General features: G+C 47.8%; 1 protein-coding gene across 1 annotated transcript in view; it reads right to left on the bottom strand.

Moving 5' to 3' along the window:
- The window catches only part of LOC138489313 (homeobox protein CDX-2-like), a 153,325-nt gene that overhangs the window by 89,954 nt on the left and 42,800 nt on the right, over positions 1–20,571 (bottom strand). The window contains exon 2 of the mRNA XM_069617013.1: positions 20,393–20,501. Coding sequence (XP_069473114.1) covers positions 20,393–20,501 — 109 coding nt within the window. The remainder of the gene's footprint in view (positions 1–20,392; positions 20,502–20,571) is intronic.

The following is a 20,571-nucleotide window of genomic DNA, read 5'->3' as shown; positions in this document are numbered from 1 at the left end:
TGTGACACATAATAAATGCATCATATAGAAACACAGAATGAGCAACAAATGTATTAATGTTGCAGTTGCAGAGGTTATAGATAGGGCAGTGTTTTATAGGCCCTGTGTTTAGAAATAGTACACAAAGTTATGTTTTGAGTGAGGTGCGAGAAGGGAGCTGAAGTAGGTAGAAGATGGAGTCACAAAGGAATTGTAGTAAAAGTGAGGTCAGCGGGTCGACATGGTCAGAGTGCCACTGTATTGAATTTTAAGGCCTAGCACACAATGAATAGAATGAAGGCCCTGATGTGGATCTGCAGCTCAGTCCCAAGACAGATGCCTGTTCCAGCCCAAGAGAGAAGCCGCGGTCAGCAGCACCCGTGCTAAGCAGATAAACGCTAATTGTATCCAGCTGCTGTGCCTGCAGGCAATGGGAATAGAATGTTAGATAGGGGAAGAGCACATAGAGATGCATCCTTTGAAGGACAAATCAAGAGAACAGGGCACAAGGTTTTGTGATGCCAGCAGGCCAGGTGAAGATTTTGAGTACTAATGCCCTCACCTAAGGAGCAGTCATTCCATTTGAACTACAAGTAGATGCCTAACCAAAGCAATAAAATCCCTGAAATTCAGACTCAAGAGTGGTGCCCTGGTCATGTCATTACTGGGCACTTGGGGTTTGAAGGAGATAAGGGGGAGCCGTATCTGGAATGTACCGTGATTTGGGATAGGAGGAGCAGAGGTCATACCAGTAAATTTAGTTAAAACTCAGATGGGAAGCTTGTGTGTGTCGTGGCGTCTGGTATAATGAAAAGGCCCTTTGTCTTATCAAAGCATAGTTGGGCTTGCCAGGGTCAGAGGGGTGCATATCACGTGACGTTTAAGATGTATTAGTGTATCAATAGACCCTTTAGCCAATCATGTACTAGGATTCAATAGTGATGATGTAGTGGGCCACGGACATAGGGGAATGGGCTTAGATAAGGTGTGGCAAAACAAAAGAGTTGATGGCTGGAAGGTTTAGAATATTAGAATAAATCTTGACCTCTGGCATTGCTCTGGGCAACCCTCCAGACCATCGTTCTTTGCCTGCCAAGCCATTACAGAAGGGGAAAGACCATATGCAAATCAGGCTTGGTCCCACCCCCAAAGGGGTAGTCCAGCCCGAACTGCTAGGTCACATCCCTTTTGCACGAGACCACAAGCATCCCCAGACATGTTTCAGCCTTGTTGGGCGTCATCAGTGAGGAGTAGCTTGGGTCTCTAGGCCCAGCAGGCAAGGGACCCACGTCTGGGCATACCCTTCCCACTCGGGGTGACAAAAGCAAAACAAAAGAGTTGATGGCTGGAAGGTTTAGAATAAATCTTGACCTCTGGCATTGCTCTGGGCAACCCTCCAGACCATCGTTCTTCGCCTGCCAAGCCATTACAAAAGGGGAAAGACCATATGCAAATCAGGCTTGGTCCCACCCCCAAAGGGGTAGTCCAGCCCGAACTGCTAGGTCACATCCCTTTTGCACGAGACCACAAGCATCCCCAGACATGTTTCAGCCTTGTTGGGCGTCATCAGTGAGGAGTAGCTTGGGTCTCTAGGCCCAGCAGGCAAGGGACCCACGTCTGGGCATACCCTTCCCACTCGGGGTGACAATAGCAAAACAAAAGAGTTGATGGCTGGAAGGTTTAGAATAAATCTTGACCTCTGGCATTGCTCTGGGCAACCCTCCAGACCATCGTTCTTTGCCTGCCAAGCCATTACAAAAGGGGAAAAACATATGCAAATCAGGCTTGGTCCCAACCCCAAAGGGGTAGTCCAGGCCGAACTGCTATGTTCACATCCCTTTTGCACGAGACCACAAGCATCCCATACACGTTTCTGCCTTGTTGGGCGTCATCAGCGAGGAGTAGCTTGGGTCTCTAGGCCCAGCAGGCAAGGGACCCACGTCTGGACATACCCTTTCCACTCGGGGTGACAATAGCAAAACAAAGGAGTTGATGGCTGGAAGGTTTAGAATAAATCTTGACCTCTGGCATTGCTCTGGGCAACCCTCCAGACCATCGTTCTTCGCCTGCCAAGCCATTACAAAAGGGGAAAGACCATATGCAAATCAGGCTTGGTCCCAGCCCCAAAGGGGTAGTCCAGCCCGAACTGCTAGGTCACATCCCTTTTGCACGAGAACACAAGCATCCCCAGACATGTTTCAGCCTTGTTGGGCGTCATCAGTGAGGAGTAGCTTGGGTCTCTAGGCCCAGCAGGCAAGGGACCCACGTCTGGGGATACCCTTCCCACTCGGGTGACAATAGCAAAACAAAAAAATTGATGGCTGGAAGGTTTAGAATAAATCTTGACCTCTGGCATTGCTCTGGGAAACCCTTCAGACCATCGTTCTTCGCCTGCCAAGCCATTAAAAAAGGGGAAAGACCATATGCAAATCAGGCTTGGTCCCACCCCAAAGGGGTAGTCCAGCCCGAACTGCTAGGTCACATCCCTTTTGCACAAGACCACAAGCATCCCCAGACATGTTTCAGCCTTGTTGGGCGTCATCAGTGAGGAGTAGCTTGGGTCTCTAGGCCCAGCAGGCAAGAGACCCACGTCTGGGCAAACCCTTCCCACTCAGGGTGACAATAGCAAATCAAAAGAGTTGATGGCTGGAAGGTTTAGAATGAATCTTGACCTCTGGCATTGCTCTGGGCAACCCTCCAGACCATCGTTCTTTGCCTGCCAAGCCATTACAGAAGGGGAAAGACCATATGCAAATCAGGCTTGGTCCCACCCCCAAAGGGGTAGTCCAGCCCGAACTGCTAGGTCACATCCCTTTTGCACGAGACCACAAGCATCCCCAGACATGTTTCAGCCTTGTTGGGCGTCATCAGTGAGGAGTAGCTTGGGTCTCTAGGCCCAGCAGGCAAGGGACCCACGTCTGGGCATACCCTTCCCACTCGGGGTGACAAAAGCAAAACAAAAGAGTTGATGGCTGGAAGGTTTAGAATAAATCTTGACCTCTGGCATTGCTCTGGGCAACCCTCCAGACCATCGTTCTTCGCCTGCCAAGCCATTACAAAAGGGGAAAGACCATATGCAAATCAGGCTTGGTCCCACCCCCAAAGGGGTAGTCCAGCCCGAACTGCTAGGTCACATCCCTTTTGCACGAGACCACAAGCATCCCCAGACATGTTTCAGCCTTGTTGGGCGTCATCAGTGAGGAGTAGCTTGGGTCTCTAGGCCCAGCAGGCAAGGGACCCACGTCTGGGCATACCCTTCCCACTCGGGGTGACAATAGCAAAACAAAAGAGTTGATGGCTGGAAGGTTTAGAATAAATCTTGACCTCTGGCATTGCTCTGGGCAACCCTCCAGACCATCGTTCTTTGCCTGCCAAGCCATTACAAAAGGGGAAAGACATATGCAAATCAGGCTTGGTCCCACCCCCAAAGGGGTAGTCCAGGCCGAACTGCTATGTTCACATCCCTTTCGCACGAGACCACAAGCATCCCAGACACGTTTCTGCCTTGTTGGGCGTAATCAGTGAGGAGTAGCTTGGGTCTCTAGGCCCAGCAGGCAAGGGACCCACGTCTGGGCATACCCTTCCCACTCGGGGTGACAATAGCAAAACAAAGGAGTTGATGGCTGGAAGGTTTAGAATAAATCTTGACCTCTGGAATTGCTCTGGGCAACCCTCCAGACCATCGTTCTTCGCCTGCCAAGCCATTACAAAAGGGGAAAGACCATATGCAAATCAGGCTTGGTCCCAGCCCCAAAGGGGTAGTCCAGCCCGAACTGCTAGGTCACATCCCTTTTGCACCAGACCACAAGCATCCCCAGAAATGTTTCAGCCTTGTTGGGCGTCATCAGTGAGGAGTAGCTTGGGTCTCTAGGCCCAGCAGGCAAGGGACCCACGTCTGGGCATACCCTTCCCACTCGGGGTGACAATAGCAAAACAAAAGAATTGATGGCTGGAAGGTTTAGAATAAATCTTGACCTCTGGCATTGCTCTGGGCAACCCTTCAGACCATCGTTCTTCGCCTGCCAAGCCATTACACAAAAGGGGAAAGACAATATGCAAATCAGGCTTGGTCCCACCCCCAAAGGGGTAGTCCAGCCCGAACTGCTAGGTCACATCCCTTTTGCACGAGACCACAAGCATCCCCAGACATGTTTCAGCCTTGTTGGGCATCATCAGTGAGGAGGAGCTTGGGTCTCTAGGCCCAGCAGGCAAGGGACCCACGTCTGGGCATACCCTTCCCACCCGGGGTGACAATAGCAAAACAAAAGAGTTGATGGCTCTTGACCTCTGGCATTGCTCTGGGCAACCCTCCAGACCATCGCTCTTCGCCTGCCAAGCCATTACAAAAGGGGAAAGACCATATGCAAATCAGGCTTGGTCCCACCCCCAAAGGGGTAGTCCAGCCCGAACTGCTAGGTCACATCCCTTTTGCACGAGACCACAAGCATCCCCAGACATGTTTCATACTTGTTGAGCGTCATCAGTGAGGAGTAGCTTGGGTCTCTAGGCCCAGCAGGCAAGGGACCCACGTCTGGGCATACCCTTCCCACTCGGGTTGACAGATAGATAAGGTGTGGCCTATAGGTCAAGGTAATATAGGGGGGTATTAACATGTCATATAGGTGGTAGCCAATGAGGGTGGTGGGATGACATTGTATCATATGATAATGTGCGGTTTTCTGCTATATAACCTGTAACGTCTTGGGGCGTGCAAGCTCTATGTCAGTTCAGTTATACAGGACCGTCAGGACTTTGTAAATCCAGCAACGACCCTGACCAAGTATAGTAGGTATATTATGTTAAACGGAAACCAATCGCATCAAATGACCAACATCGCAAACACAGAATCGTCAGTATAACCACAGGGCGCCATCTTGTGTAACATCCGCCATTTTGCTTCTTTTGCTTTTCTGTCAAATGCTTTGCAAACGTATTATATTCTGAAAGCTCATACACGGTGCGAGGCCACAGCTTGCATGTTGAAAGATCAACCCAGACAGGAATGCCAAACAGTACAGAAATACATTGTTTTCCTCCCTCACAAAGGCCTTGAAGGTAGGCAGAAACAGCATTTAATCAGCGGCCCAGGTGCCGGCCTGTCTCACTAAAGCTGTAGCGATAGGCAGTTAAAGCATGAATTATACTTTTCTAGCAGTCTTCTTTCGCAGATCCTCCTTAGAACAGGCTAACCCCTAGTTCACGAATAGAAACTGGTAGATAACGTGCTTTGCAATGTATCTCTCTCGCGAACATGATATCCTTGCTGAACAAGTGCTGTATGTTCTTTATAACAAAGAACTATATCTGCAACTGTTGCTAATTATAAGAAACTTGTCATAATGTGTCATATTTGTCATAATTGTCAATCACCGAACCCTAGCTCAAGAAGATACATTATGGGCGGTTTTATGTGCCTTCAAAGATTGTATGTTTGTATATATGTTACTGCTTGAATGACGTTCGCTCTCTTGCGTCTCACAAGGTCTGGGTGACACACGTTGCGAGACGTTAGACCCAGTCGGCCGACTGAGCATATTTTTGCAATAAACCATAGTACTTGGAAAATCAAACCTTGTGTCTGTCGTATCACTAGTATATGGTGATTGTGCCTTAGTTTCCATATGCGGAGGGTCTTCAGGGCCTAGCAAAAAATGGTGCCCGAATAGGGTCCCCCCCTTTTGCTCCATCGTATACGTTAAGTTGAAGAAGGCAAAAACGAATCGAGGACGAAGCTGTCGAGCCGGGATTGAAAGGTGTTTGGGGCGCCCTTGTAAAAGTGATGAGAGACTCCTTTGCAGATCTGTACACAGCCGGTCCCTGATCGACGAGCAGTGTCCAGAGAGCATCAAGGCAAGGGTCCCGAAATGAGGCAGATTGAGCCAGATACGCAGTCACGACGATTCTTGGTTGCGTCTGTATACGGACGAATAGCGTCTAGAGTGACAAACTGATTGATCAGGTGAGTCGTGCCCCGATTCTTAATCGCCCTAATATTGATTGAGTGTTGCTCTTGCAAGATCAAACGCCCAGGGTAAGAAACGAGTAAGGATTCATTATGCCTGGGAGATTGTCTTCCTGCCTAGTGGGATTTTTCGACTGTGGTAGACAATCTTTGGAAACTGGCCAGGTCGCGCCACCCGTAGGGTCACGAGCGTTTGAAATGTATGTGAAGTATGGAGTAGGGGCAATAATGTTTAAAGCAATTTGGCATAAGCAGACCAGACATGTATCAGATTTGCAATGGCCTAACGATGGGACTTTTGAATTGGCACAAATAGAACACTTAGAATCAGTACTGCTACGCAAGAAAGCACGCCCAGCGGCATTCAATGTCGTGAGAGATTGGAGGAAGGAAGCTAATCTCTGTTGGAGAAGTAGGGAGAACCATGCACATAGACACAAATCAAACACAGAAAGCATTAGAACTTGATGAGCTTAAAGTGACAGAGGATCTAAGAAGAATGGACAGGGCCTTTCAATTAGGCGTACAAAAAATATATCCACAACAAGATTTGCATACATCAGATGAGCTAATAAACAAAATTCTGAATGAACGAAGAAATGAACGTCCTCAAAGTAGTATTGACCCGATTGCACCTCTACCCATTGCTCCTCCACCTACGTTGCCAACCCCCACTCCTGTTGTTCCATCTGCACCATCTCCCCCTGTGCACGTGACACCATTCCCTCCACTGTCGACAGAGCGTGAATTAGCAGCCGCCGCAGGAGGCAGTTCTACAGAGATGGGGCCTGCGCTAAAAAGAAGCACTAGAGTAACTCGTAGTACGGTTAGCAAAGAGAGGAAAGAGCAGCTGAAAGACTGGGGAGAAATGTATATTGAAGGCAACGATGAGGGAGCCGTGTAGAGTTCCATGTATGACTATAAGAGGCTTGGAGAACAATAGGTATTGTTAGAATGCTTGGGGGAGTATATCTTGTGGAGAAATGGAAAAAATTGACTGGTACATTGGCACTGCAGGAATTGCGGGATCTAAATGTTTTTTATTGCATGCGGGATAGTGCGTCGGAAGTACAAGAACATGTAGGCCGGCTATTTGTGTTTAAAAGTGAGCTTGATCAATTAACTGAAGAGATAAAAAGAGGGAAACAGCAGGTAGTGCCATATGTCCAGCAGCGATTTTTGCCGCCGTTAAAACCTATTAGTGCAGAAATGAAAATTTGTACCAGAGAGGCGCTTAGATGGATTACAGATGTCACCATTTCCCCAATAGAAGTACATGATACGTTTAGTCAGTATACACTAGAGATGCAGAGGAGGGTATTGCAGGTAATGGTTGAGTATTTGTAAGATTAATGTTTGAGGAAAAAATTATGTTGACCCCCTGATTTAATGACAATATACAAAAGAGCATTTTCGTCTGAAACAAGAATGGCTGCCTTTTCTCTCGATTTAGCTTTATTGCTTAGCAAACGAACAGATGAGGAAACACCTAGTTTACAATCGCCTATGAGAGAGTACTAATTGCTGCAGACACAGAAGACATTTGCAAAGAGAGTACAGTTACATTGTTGACACATTTACCTGCACATGGACAAAAAGCTTCATTAAGAAAATTCCAGTATTGTCGAAAAGGAAGTGGCCCATTTGGGCTACCTCCTTTCGAAGGAGGGAAGAAGACTGACACCAGAAAGGATAGAAAGAATCTCTGGTATGCCTATTCCAAAAACACAGAAGGAAGTCAGAGCTAAAATTGGCATGGCTTCATACTGTAGGCAGTGGATCGCGAATTTCGCCATGATCGTGAAACCAATGGTGGTATTGACAAAGAAGGATGTTGCTCTGCCTTTGCCATGGAGCATGGAATGCCAAGGAGCATTTGATCTGCTCAAAGCTTCGTTGTGCTCAGCTCCAGTTTTGGGCACACCAAATTATGGCAAGAGTTTTAAGTTATTTGTGCATGAGAACAATGGTTGTGCTTTGGCTGGCTTGACCCAGGTACAAGGAGAGAGAAATAGACCATGCGGATATTTTTCTTCCGCGCTGGATCCTGTTGCATGCGCTTTGCCACGCTGTTTGCGAGCTGATGCTGCGGCTGCCGCGTCAGTAAAACAAACCGAGGGAATGGTTTTGGGTCACGCTTTCACCATTATGGTGCTTCACGCAGTAGACATTCTTTTAAACAGAACGCAGGCGCAACACCTTACATCAGCCAGGCTGACGAGGTATGAAATAGTTCTATTTGCACCGCATATTCAAATTATGAGGTGTTGCGCTTTGAATCCGGCTGAGTTAATGCCTCCTCCCAATGAAATAACGGGTGAAAAAGAATTCGCCCATGATTGTTTAATGGTTACTGAGCAAGAAATGAAAGGAAGAATTGATCTAACAGATAACCCACAGAAAGAGCCAGATGGAGAACTGTTTTGCGACGGTTCTTGTTTCAAATTACCCGATGGTACATCAACTGCTGCATATGCCATCACGACACTAAAGAGTATTGTAGAAAGCAAAAGAATACCATACAATTCAGCACAGGCTGCAGAGATAATAGCGTTAACCAGAGCATGTGAAATTTCTGAAAACCTAAATGTAAACATATATACTGACAGCAAATACGCATTTGGGGTGGAACACAATTTTGGTCGACTATGGGCTGAGAGGGGTTTTCTGACATCCCATGGAACCAAGATCCAACATGGCACTTTGATAGTAAGATTGTTGTCTGCTCTTGCGCTTCCTAAACGATTAGCAATAATGAAATGCGAAGTGCATAAAAAAGTAAAATGTAACGTTGAAAAGGGAAAAGCATTTGCAGACAAATTGCTAAACAAACTGCCACTGATTTAAAAATGTGTATTGAGAGGTCGAAAGAGGTACCCTGCATGGTAGAAAAAGGAATTGCCACAGTTAAAGAGATGCAAACAGAAGCAACTGCAGACGAAATAAAAGCTTGGTCTAAGGGTACAGCAGAATGAGACATAGAGGGTTGCTGCGTGGACAAAACAAGTACAAAATGGATGTTGCACAATGCTTATGTAACAGCGATGGTCACCATGGCCCATAGCCCAACACACATATGTGCTAAAAAAATTATTCAGCATCTACATTCATCGAATCAACATTCATGGAAGAAGATGACCTGGACAAAAAAGTAACCCTGCTGCACTCCTGGATTACGACAACTATAGACAACATCGCCAAAGAAAAACCCTTCACTTCTTCCCATAAACGGTCAATGGCAAAATGGTTCACCCCACTACTTAGCACCATGAAAAGAAAAAACCGAAGACTAGAACATGATTGGAGAAAACAAAACGACGCAGCGAACAAACTGAAATTCCTACAACACAACCGTGCATACAAAAAGGAAATACAAAAAGCAAAGAGGAAACACTACGACAACCGAATCTTCGAAGCACCAAACACCCAAAAAGAACTCTTCAAAATCATAAACGAAATCAAAAACCCCCCGGGATGTAACAACACCCCAACTACGTCCTCGAAACTTTGCAATGACCTGGCAGACCACTTCAAAAACAAAATCACCAACATCCAACAAACCATACAAAGCAGACCATCTGATCAGACCACGACCCATACCCACACCCAGGAGGAACACCCTAACATACTACGAAGCTTTCCTGAAATATCAGTGGAAACTTTCGTCAAACTGGTGAATGAAAGCAATAACTCAGGGTCCCCCGAAGACCCCTGCCCACCAGACATATACAAATCGATTCTTAAACAAGGAACGCCCATGGAATTTCACAGGAACTTCCTCAACCATTCCATCACAACTGGGAAAGTGCCACAAGCCTTCAAAACTGCATACAGCAGGCTGCTACTGAAAGATACAGCAGGAAATGTAGAGGACCTCTCCAACTACAGACCCATCTCCAACATCCCGTATACAGCCAAGCTGCTCGAAACGTACATATACAAAACAACCTAAGAGTTTATAGAAGAGCACGGCCTACTAGACCAGGCACAAGTTGGCTTCAGACCACTGAGAGGAACGGAATCAGCTCTACTCTCAATATGGGACGATCTAAAAATCAACTGCCTTGATACTCCTAGACCTATCGGCAGCATTCAACACAGTCAACCATGATACCCTGATAACGAGATTAGAAGGACTCGGAATAACAGACACCGCCCTACTATGGATCAAATCTTTCCTAATAAACAGAACGGAAACCGCATGGATGAAACCCTTTAAATCCAGCCCGAGAGATTCCACCTGTGGAGTACCACAAGGATCATCCTTCTCCCCGCTACTATTCAACATCTACCTGTATCTACTCATCAGAATCATCAAAAGCCACGGCCTCACCTGCTACAACTACGCTGACGATACACAAATAATCTTCAAAATACAAGACAACCCGGAAATAAACTCAATGCTAGAAAACTGCCTCCGCAATGTATTCTTCTGGATGAACTCCAACTCCCTCAAAATCAACCCAGGCAAAACTGAAATAATGATAGTCACAAAAAATGGAGGTGAAAACCAATTCATCCCTTGGCCAAGGGAACTCGGGGCAACCCCAGCACCATCGCCAACTGTAAAAAACCTGGGGGTCCTGATGGACAATAATCTCATGCTAGAGCCACAAGTAAACGCTCTCCTCAAGAAATGCTTCTTCCTCCTGCGAGCGGCAAAGAGGATCCTACCGTTCCTATCGTTCACCAACAAAACAACCACCATCATCGCCCTCGTCATGTCCAAAGTAGACTACGCCAATAGCCTATACCTAGGCATGCCTGACTGACTCTTAAAAAAACGACAACGCATTCAAAACGCTGCAGCCAGACTACTCCTGAAACTACCCCGCAGGGAACACACTGCACCAGCGCTAAAATCACTACACTGGCTACCAATAACACAACAAATAAAATTCAAAACAATGTGAATTACGCACAGAGCAGTACACAACGAAGGCGCTGAGTTCCTAAGAGACAAACTGCGGCTACATCATCCAACAAGAACGCTCAAATCAAGCATGGACATCCGCCTGGAACCAAAACCCTACAACAAAAGAAAACGTGGAGGATCCTCCTTCTCTCACCAAGCCCCGAAAACCTGCAATGACCTTCCAAAATACATACGTAACACAAGGAACCACCTATTCTTCAGGAAATTACTCAAGACCTGGCTATTCATGTCATAACTAGAAAGACCGGCCACAGGGGCACACACACAACTGAAACTTCAGTGAACATAAAGAGACCCGAACACACACCGATCAATCAATGGGAAAAGGTCAAGGTAAATATCCGACGACATTCTAAATGACCGAACGGGAGACAGCCGCAATACGACCAAAGACCGTAAACATAGCAAGACAAAGACAGAAATACTAGGACGTATCATCAAGTGGACCACAACCTAAATTATAACCATCCCCAACAGCGCTAAGGACAAAACATAGAAAGGGAAAGGGAGCACTGCACCACGAGCCCCGAATCCAGTGGTTGAGAAACCGATTGTTTATCACTACACACTGTCCACCAATACACAGCAGAAAGCACAAAGCCCGACCACACAAAAAAATACAAGTAAACAACGGCCCCAAAAATGTTCACCCCACGGAAAACAAAGAACCAGCGGAAAGACAGACAGGACAGAAGGAAACGAACAACTGAATACACAAGATCACCAAGACGGATGCACTAGGACGCCACATCAACACCACTCCGATCCTGAACCGTCCAAAGCCTCGACCGACCAGTGTCACATTACATAACCTGAGAATAGGTATTCCCTACACAGTCCCACACCCGAAGGTTCCGACACACCTACCAATCGAAACAATACTCACTATGATATAGCTGGATCAGCGGAGCACCAACAAAGCGATTCCGGCCCACGAGGAACCAGCAACAACCCAACCCACAGATATACAACTCCAACGGAACCATAAATATCTGAACCAGGATACAGACCCCACTAACACAACCCTCAATCCTCTGCATACTTAACCCACACAAAGCTAGACAACCATCTCTCTCCCAGCAATCCGCACGCACTTTACCGCACCGCATCAACAACACATAATCATCAACCACAGCACTCGAGGCCTCGCCCAATCCGATACCAGCGCCAAAGCCCAGCACTCGGTGTATACCGAGCTGAAGCTGCCAACAGCACACCACTCTCCTTCTCCCGACTAACCCAACCGCCCTTCTTGTTTACAGATCCACCAGAGCGCCTGGGGACCAATTCCGTTGGTGACGGTGCGCTATACAAGTACCTTTAACACAACATATCATAACATCTAGACACATTATGGCAGAATCCGCACATTAGAAAAACTGCTGACAGACTAGTCCAAAACTGCATGACTTGTTTGCAACATAACATTGGAAAAGGAACCACGACTCCAGTGGGTAGTTTTGGCCCCCCCTCTATGCCATTTGAAGTGATCCATTTTGATTTTATAGAAATGGAAAGGTGTCAAAATTTCAAGTACATCCTTGTAGTGGTCTGTGCATTTAGCAAATGGGGTGGAGGCTTATCCGCTCAAAGACTGCACAGCAATGAGCACAGCGAAAGTAATGCTAAAATAATATTTCTCTCGTTTTGGCTTACCACGTGTCATATGATCAGATAACAGCCCGCATTTTATAGCAGCCGTGATACTACAGATTTGTGCAGGCCTCCAGATTGATAAAAGATTCCACTCGGACAGACACCCGATGAGTGTCGGTCTTGTGGAACGCCAAAATGGTATTTTGAAGAATAAACTTAGCAAGATATGCTCAGGGAGTCAGTTGAAGTGGCCTGATGCGTTGCCATTAGCTTTATTATGCATGAGAACGTCTGTGCAAGCAAGGACTGGACTCTCCCCATACGAGACCGTAATGGGGAGACCAGCGAATGTTTGGAGCGCCCCGCAGCCTATGCACCTAAGTGAGATCAAATACCCCTTGCTCATCACTTATTGTAAACTGTTAACTCAAAACTTGCGTTTAATTCATCAGCAGGTGCAAGAGGCTCTCCCTGTCAGATATACCGGCCCAGGGCATTGTCTGCAGCCAGGAGATTGGGTGCTAACGAAAAATTTTGAGCGGAAAGATTCACTTGCCCCGAGGTGGAGGGGCCCTTATGAGGTCCTCCTGGCAACACAGACTGCAGTCCGAGTGGATGCTCGCAAAGCATGGATCCATGCTACACATACGAAAATAATTCCATTCCCTTTGAAAAAGCTGCCTGATCCGAACGCCGAAAGAGAAATAGCTGCACTCGATCACAAAGACACCATCGCCAGTTCTCTGCCAGAAGTGCTTCCTAAACCAGAGAAAGGGCCTGGGGAGATTGCAACAAGGATCAAAGGCCCAAAGGTGCATCAGCCTTGCCCGACTGCTGCCGCATCTTCACTCATTGCATCACAGGCTGACACTGAGCTTGCCTCTGGAAATGAAAATGCATTATTCATTGATCACACAGTACCTGGAGCGATAAGGTACAACCTACGTCCTCAAACCGGAAGTGATCTGACCTGCGTGTTTGTTTTGCCTCTGTTTCCAAAACGGATGCATTGGGAATCGGAGGCCTAGGGAAGTGGAGCGTATGAGCTGTATCAATCATCAAATTGAAAACTCTGAAACGCAGCTTCCCGGTGCTACCTTTGAAAAGTGAAGGACCAGTGTGATCACCCCGTGGGAACATGCGGGGCGCATATGGTACCAACACAATTGATGCTTGCTCTGACCTTTTGGAGCACTGTGCAGAATCACATAAGCCTGCTATCATTTATTAAGCAGGCTAACCAGAACTGGCCTGAACGCTTTGCTGCTATTTGAACGTTCAATGTCATATAGGTGGTAGCCAATGAGGGTGGTGGGATGAAATTGTAACGTATGATAATGTGAGGTTTTCCGCTATATAACTTGTAACGTCTTGGGGCGTGCAAGCTCTATGTCAGTTTGGTTATACAGGACCATCAGAGACTTTTGAATATAATAAAACTTGTTTCCCCTTGCAAAGCGGTGAGTGGTTGTTTGGCCTTCTTGGACTATGTTTAACGTATGGGTTTTGGGTCACGTCTCTCTACAGGTGGCCACCACAAATAACCACTCTGACAGCAAGTCCAAGGGTGTTTATTACATGATTTGGAGACAGGTTGGATGCTGAATTTCTGTGTTCTCTGGGCTTGGGGATTTGGGTGCTGAGGCTGTTTCTATCTGGCTTGACTTTCCCGGCCGATACCGCCTCCCTAGCCCAGGCTTCCTTATCAGTGATATTAGTTCTCTACAATGGTAACACCCAGCTGTCAGTTCACATTTTAAGACTGATGGTGGTTTCCCTAATACGATGGTTAACTGATTCCCTAGGGCCTTCTAGTCTTTCCCTGACCTAGCCCACTTAGTGTACTTAGGGAGTCATTAGGGATGGTGCCTTCTTTCACCTGGTGTCTCTCTCGTCTCTCACACACTTTCTTACTTGTCCCTTCACTACTCTGGCATTGAGATATTCTCTCCCCCCCGCTGTACTACTGTCCCTGCGTCCACGCACTCTGCCTTTCCACCCCCTTGGATCTGACTTCTCCTCTCACTTCTTAAATCCTTCAATTCTTACTGTCGCTACCTCCTGTTACCTCTGTTGGTATACATTTGTTCATCCTACCTCCCCTTCCTACTACTCCACCACTACCGCTACTCCTTCTGCTTTCTTATCACTACTCCTATTCCTCTACTCCCTCTTGCTACCACTGCTCTCTCTCTACTGCAACTATCACTCCCTAACAAATACTATTCCCACAACTACTGCCGCCTCTGGTACCACTACCACCCTGCTACTCCTACTCTATCTCTACTCCTCACACTCTCCACTCACCACAAATACTCCACAGACCTCACCTCTCCAATAGCTTCCACACTCTGGTCCATCTCGCCTCCTCTTGTCTCTCGGACATCCTCCACCGCCTCCTGCCCTCACCCAACTAACCCACACTGAACTACTCGCACATACCTACTTTAATACCCCATCCCCTCCCAGGATTGGACAATTTACCTTATCCAATAACTTACCTTCCTTGAGGGTGTGTAACGGGGGAAGGCATCACACACTTCAAAAGGGCTTGTAAACCCCACCCTTCCTTGATTCTGCTGCTTACCCCATTCCTGGGATGAAGGTTGGGGCAGTGCCTAGGGGACTGTTGCCTCTTTCTCTCAAGGCTTCCTTTTATTAACTGTATCCCTGGTGGTTTAGTGGAGCTAATGTGGCCTTCCTGGAACCCCTCCATTATTATTTTCCCATTCCCTGGTGGGCTAGTGGCGTGACCTGCTTGCCCGGGCTCCAGCAGACACTTCCAACTGCAGCCACACTCTTCTGCCTCTGCGGCGGCCGGTATTGTCCCAGCTGCTGCATCCAGGGGTGTAGAATCCCAGCAGAGCTGAGTCCCCTCCGTGACCAGTGTGGTCACGTTGGGTACATCCTGCTACCGGCCGCTCCATTGCCCAATGTCTTTGGAGCTTTAGTGGGCATGCTGCAACTCCACCGACTCCACTTCCTCTACGCGGCGGGATACACCAGAGACTTGCTGCCACTGCCTCCAGGTAATTGTGAGGAGGGAGGGGGCATACACACACACACATGCTCCGGCACTGTGCACGGGCTGGGATAGGCTGCTCCCTCTCCTGACAGGGCCTCTGTGGCATAGCATAAAGAGGTTGTTAGTGCATAAATATGCCTAGGTGGTCACAAGGAATTGGTTCTGTGTATGTTCCATGCTGCTGGTAGCCTTGGAATGTAGCGTACTGAACGATTTGTGGGTTGTACTGGTTTGTGTAGCTGACAGATTCTCCAATGAGAATTCCAAGGATTATAATTAAGCAAGATAGACTCTGACCAAGGGCGTCATTGTGCATTATAGGACCGAAAGACTGTTAAAGGCCTAAGTCAGAGAGAGCGTTTGGCATGGTTTTCCTGACCATCATCAAGATGGGGCACTTGGGCATGTTCTATAAACTTTTATAATCCAGCATTCTATACTTCAGCGTGCAAGCTTTGCATTCGCCACTAGCCATTGACTAGAGATATTTCACTCTTGGTGAGTATGAAAGGGTGTGCTGTATGTGTATATATAGAATTGAGGTGGTGAGTTACTTTTTTTAGGGGTGTGTTGAAGCTTGCAACTTTAATTTTTGCATCCTGCTCTACTTCCTGTGGGTAATGCTCACTCTGCTTCTGGTAGAAGCATTAACATGAGTAGGCAGGGGTCTCTTGTTAAATTATACATCTGCCTGGGCGGTCACAGGAAAATGGCTGCCGGTGCAGTTCACACTGCTGGTAACCTTAGAATGCGGCATTATGAACAATCTGCAGGCTCCACTAGTTCTTGGAGCCAGGCGAGTGTCCGATGAGAATGTAAAATTAACATTGCAAGAGTTACAATATAGCATTCACCACTGTTCCAAGGGCAGGAATGGGTGTTAATGGTCCCAGGACGCTATTAGCACCCATCCCATGGGCTGGCATGGGGCTAATTGAAAGTATTTTCTTTCTGTGAACGGGTCACCTCGTGACATCCCGTTCATGCAAAGAAAAGAGTGTTCAAAGATGGCCATCGTGGAATAGGAAGGCGGGGCTCCATGAGGAGTCCCACATTCACATTCCATGGCAGCCATCTTGGGCAGAGCGGAAGGAGCGGCAGCAGCAGCTGTGGAGGTGGCACTCATCGCAATGAGGTAAGTGGTGAGGGGGGAATGTAAAGAAAAAAGGGAGTGGAGGGTGGGGATGATGGTGGGTGGGCGAAATGGCCATGAAGTGGCTTGAAACGCGCACTGTGATAGCCAGTTTCAACCTGCATTCCTGGCTTTCTAGATGTCCCACCGCAGGCCCAGAATACGCATGCACTAACATCTTCACAAATGGCAGAAAGATTCGCATTCCTAAAATTCCTCACCTTATACACAATATCCCTCGATACCCTGATCTCCTTCTTCATCCAAACAAGGTCCTTGCATCTGCAAATGTTCAACTCGCTCCGCTCCCATCCTTGCCATCGTAACAGGAACTAAAAATCTCTGTTCACTCATTCTCATGGTGAATACATCACTGAATACGTTGGAAAACACCTCAAGTACCGCCGCTTCTGGATGCACAATCAGTGCCTTCTGATCTGCTGCGTATAGACTGAATTGGTGTGCACTTTGCCACTTGTTGCTCCTTTTCACCCTTATCCTAGTTCCTGTAGCTTATGAGGCCACACCGGCCAAATTGCTTATCACTGGCATTGCAGGCTTGTCCCACCAACACAGGAAGCACCACCACCCCAGCTCACAAGCTATGGTTAAGAGAAAGCCAGCATGAGCGCAATGAGTATCCTTCCACTGGCACTGCCCACCTATTGCGGCCTCTTTAGAGTATTCAACTGTCCACCGTGGCCAGGATCAGAGGAGCAAGGAACATTGAGCCTGGGAACTCTGTGGACACACCAGAGACGGATAGCAGGAGATACCAGACTAAAAGCCATCGGCTGCGGTGGCAATTGGTCCGGATTAACTGAATGTGCTCCTTTCAAGGGAGTCCTGGATAATCTATCAAAGGTCGTGGGAAGAAATGGCAGGTTCAGGAGGATTGGGTGGTAACACTTAGCCTATCGCAGAAACAGGGTCTTGTCTTTCTATAAGTGTCTTTGTGAATGGATAATTATTTTGTATGTTTCCTCCTATCTTCCCTTAAATCTCCAGGCCTGAAAAGGTGGTTACTTTTAGCCTGGTGGCTATTTTGGAGACTCTTAATCCTTGTGGCTCCCTCTGGCTCCCTCTGCCGTCAGGAAGAAAGAAAGATGTTTTCGGTTCCTGCAGGTAAGGATGCTGTATTGCTGACAGGTTTCCTCTGTTTCCGGTGAATTTGGTAACAAGGTAAATATAGGGCGTACCTTTTCTATCTTCTGCCACTTATGCAATTAAAGGAAGAGCAGCATTCAGCATTTATCAGGAGGTTTGTTTAGTTACTATCAGCATTGGGGCAAAGAGTGTGGGTGGTGGTTGATACGTTAGGTTGTGTTGTAGAGCTACTATGAGAATGCTGCAGAATGGCTACTCCTGCAGTCAAGCACCAGTAGACACCATTTGCAAATGCAGCCTGGGCCACGGTTAAGAATCAACTGTGCACCAGAGAGGAACCTCTGCAGACTCTGGGTAATCATGATATGATATGATAGTTTATTTATATAGCGCCTATACACAATGTGTTTCAAAGCGCTTCAAGGCAAAGGACGGAACAAGGGAAAATACATCCACATTCTTACAGGCCATGAACAGTAAGGATGTGAAATTAACTATCGTACTCGGCCTGACGACATTTCAGATAGTGCAAGAGCTAAAACATAGATAAGGAAGGGAGGGGGAGAGTGGGAAGGAAATGGAAACAGGCAGGCGACTACGGTACTAGGCCTGACGACATTTCTGGTAGAGTCGGAGAAAAACAAAAGGTGAGTGAGAGGGGTGCAGAAAGGGAGGGGAGGAACAAAACAAGCGACTATCATACAAGGCCTGACGACATTTCAGATAGTGCTGGAGAGGTGGTGGGGAGGAAAAAAACAGTAATGGGAGGGTGGAGGAAACAGACGAGGTTGCTATCATATTAGGTCTAGGGACAATTCTGATAGAGTAAGTGCATAGAAGAAAGTAAGGGGAGGAGATAGGAAAAGGGAGAAGGGAAAGGAGGAGAGAAAAGAGAGTAAGCAGTCAAAAAGAGTGGAGAAGCAAGAGTGGAGAGCGAATACAATTGCAGAAGTCAGTAGTAACACATAATGTTGCAAGCCAGGATACAAGATGAAGATGGGAACAACATGATTCAGGGCCACCATGAGTACAAGATGCAAAGGAAGTCCAGCATGAGAGTTGAGAAAGAGTGACACACTGTGAATGAATGAAGCCCATAAAAGTCAAATCCAGTATTGGCCACAAGACAGTGATGGTGAAGTAAGGCACCAGGTGGGCGGGGCTTGCTAAGTGGTGAAAACGAGCAGCAGGCAGGAAGGTACCAGGTGGGTGGGGCTTAGGCCAGGTGACCTAGATCCACTTGCACCTGCTCCCCATTTGCAAAGGAAAAGAAGCTGGAGGGCTCCTTAAGTGGGGAAACAGAGCGGCAAGCAGGAAGGCACCAGGTGGGCGTGGCTTGCTAAGTGGTGAAAAAGAGCGGGAAGCAGGAAGGCGCAAGGTGGGTGGGGCTTGCTAAGTGGTGAAAAAGAGCGACAAGCAGGAAGACACCAGGTGTGCGGGGCTTAGGCCAGATGACCTAGATCCACTTGCACCTGCTCCCCATCTGCAAAGGAAAAGATGCTGGAGGGCTCCTTAAGTAGGGAAACAGAGCGGCAAGCAGGAAGGCACCAGGTGGGCGTGGCTTGCTAAGTGGTGAAAAAGAGCGGGAAGCAGGAAGGTACCAGGTGGGCGGGGCTTGCTAAGTGGTGAAAAAGAAAGGCAAGCAGGAAGGCACCAGGTGGGCGGGGATTGCTAAGTGGTGAAAAAGAGCGGCAGGCAGGAAGGCACCAGGTGGGCGGGGCTTGCTAAATGGTGAAAAAGAGCAGCAGGCAGGAAGGCACCAGATGGGTGGGGCTTAGGCCAGGTGACCTAGATCCACTTGCACCTGCTCCCCACCTGCAAAGGAAAAGAAGCTGGAGGGCTCCTTAAGTAGGGAAACAGAGCGGCAAGCAGGAAGGCACCAGGTGGGCGTGGCTTGCTAAGTGGTGAAAAAGAGCAGGAAGGCACCAGGTGGGCAGGGCTTGCTAAGTGGTGAAAAAGAGCGGCAGGCAGGAAGGCACCAGGTGGGCGGGGCTTGCTAAGTGGTGAAAAAGAGTGGCAAGCAGGAAGGCACCAGGTGGGCGGGGCTTGCTAAGTGGTGAAAAAGAGCGGCAGGCAGGAAGACACCAGGTGGGCGGGGCTTGCTAAGTGGTGAAAAAGAGCGGCAGGCAGGAAGGCACTAGGTGGGCGGGGCTTAGGCCAGGTGACCTAGATCCACTTGCACCTGATCCCCATCTGCAAAGGAAAAGAAGCTGGAGAGCTCCTTAAGTTGGGAAACAGAGCGGCAAGCAGGAAGGCACCAGGTGGGTGGGGCTTGCTAAGTGGTGAAAAAGAGCGGGAAGCAGGAAGGCACCAGGTAGGCATGGCTTGCTAAGTGGTGAAAAAGAGCAAGAAGGCACCAGGTGGGCAGGGCTTGCTAAGTGGTGAAAAAGAGCAGGAAGGCACCAGGTGGGCGGGGCTTGCTAAGTGGTCAAAAAGAGCGGCAGGCAGGAAGGCACCAGGTGGGCGGGGCTTGGGCCAGGTGACCTAGATCCACTTGCACCTGCTCCCCATCATAACATAACATAAGCTATTTGGCATTTCAGTGAGTAAGTGCTGCATTGAAAATCACTTATAATTTAGCCCTAAAAGGATATTTTATTGTGATAAATTATCATCATATTATCAAGATACATATTAAAAAGCTCTTCTACTTACCCCGCGGTACCAGATGCCCTGAATGCTCTCTACGTTTGTAAAGCTGCCGCCGGGCTTCTGGTGTTTCCCGCTCCTCTTCTGAATCTGTATCACACAATATCAAGAGGTCCTGAAAGAAAAACAGTACTGTCTCTTATGCAGTCAGATCTGCATAGCTGTAGTTGTGTTCCTCAGTTCAG

The sequence above is a fragment of the Ambystoma mexicanum genome, chromosome 9 (assembly GCF_040938575.1).
Source record: "Ambystoma mexicanum isolate Mex_15411 chromosome 9, UKY_AmexF1_1, whole genome shotgun sequence".
Lineage (NCBI taxonomy): Eukaryota > Metazoa > Chordata > Amphibia > Caudata > Ambystomatidae > Ambystoma > Ambystoma mexicanum.
The sequence above is the reverse complement of the archived record's forward strand: the minus strand, read 5'-3'. Positions and strand labels throughout refer to the sequence as shown.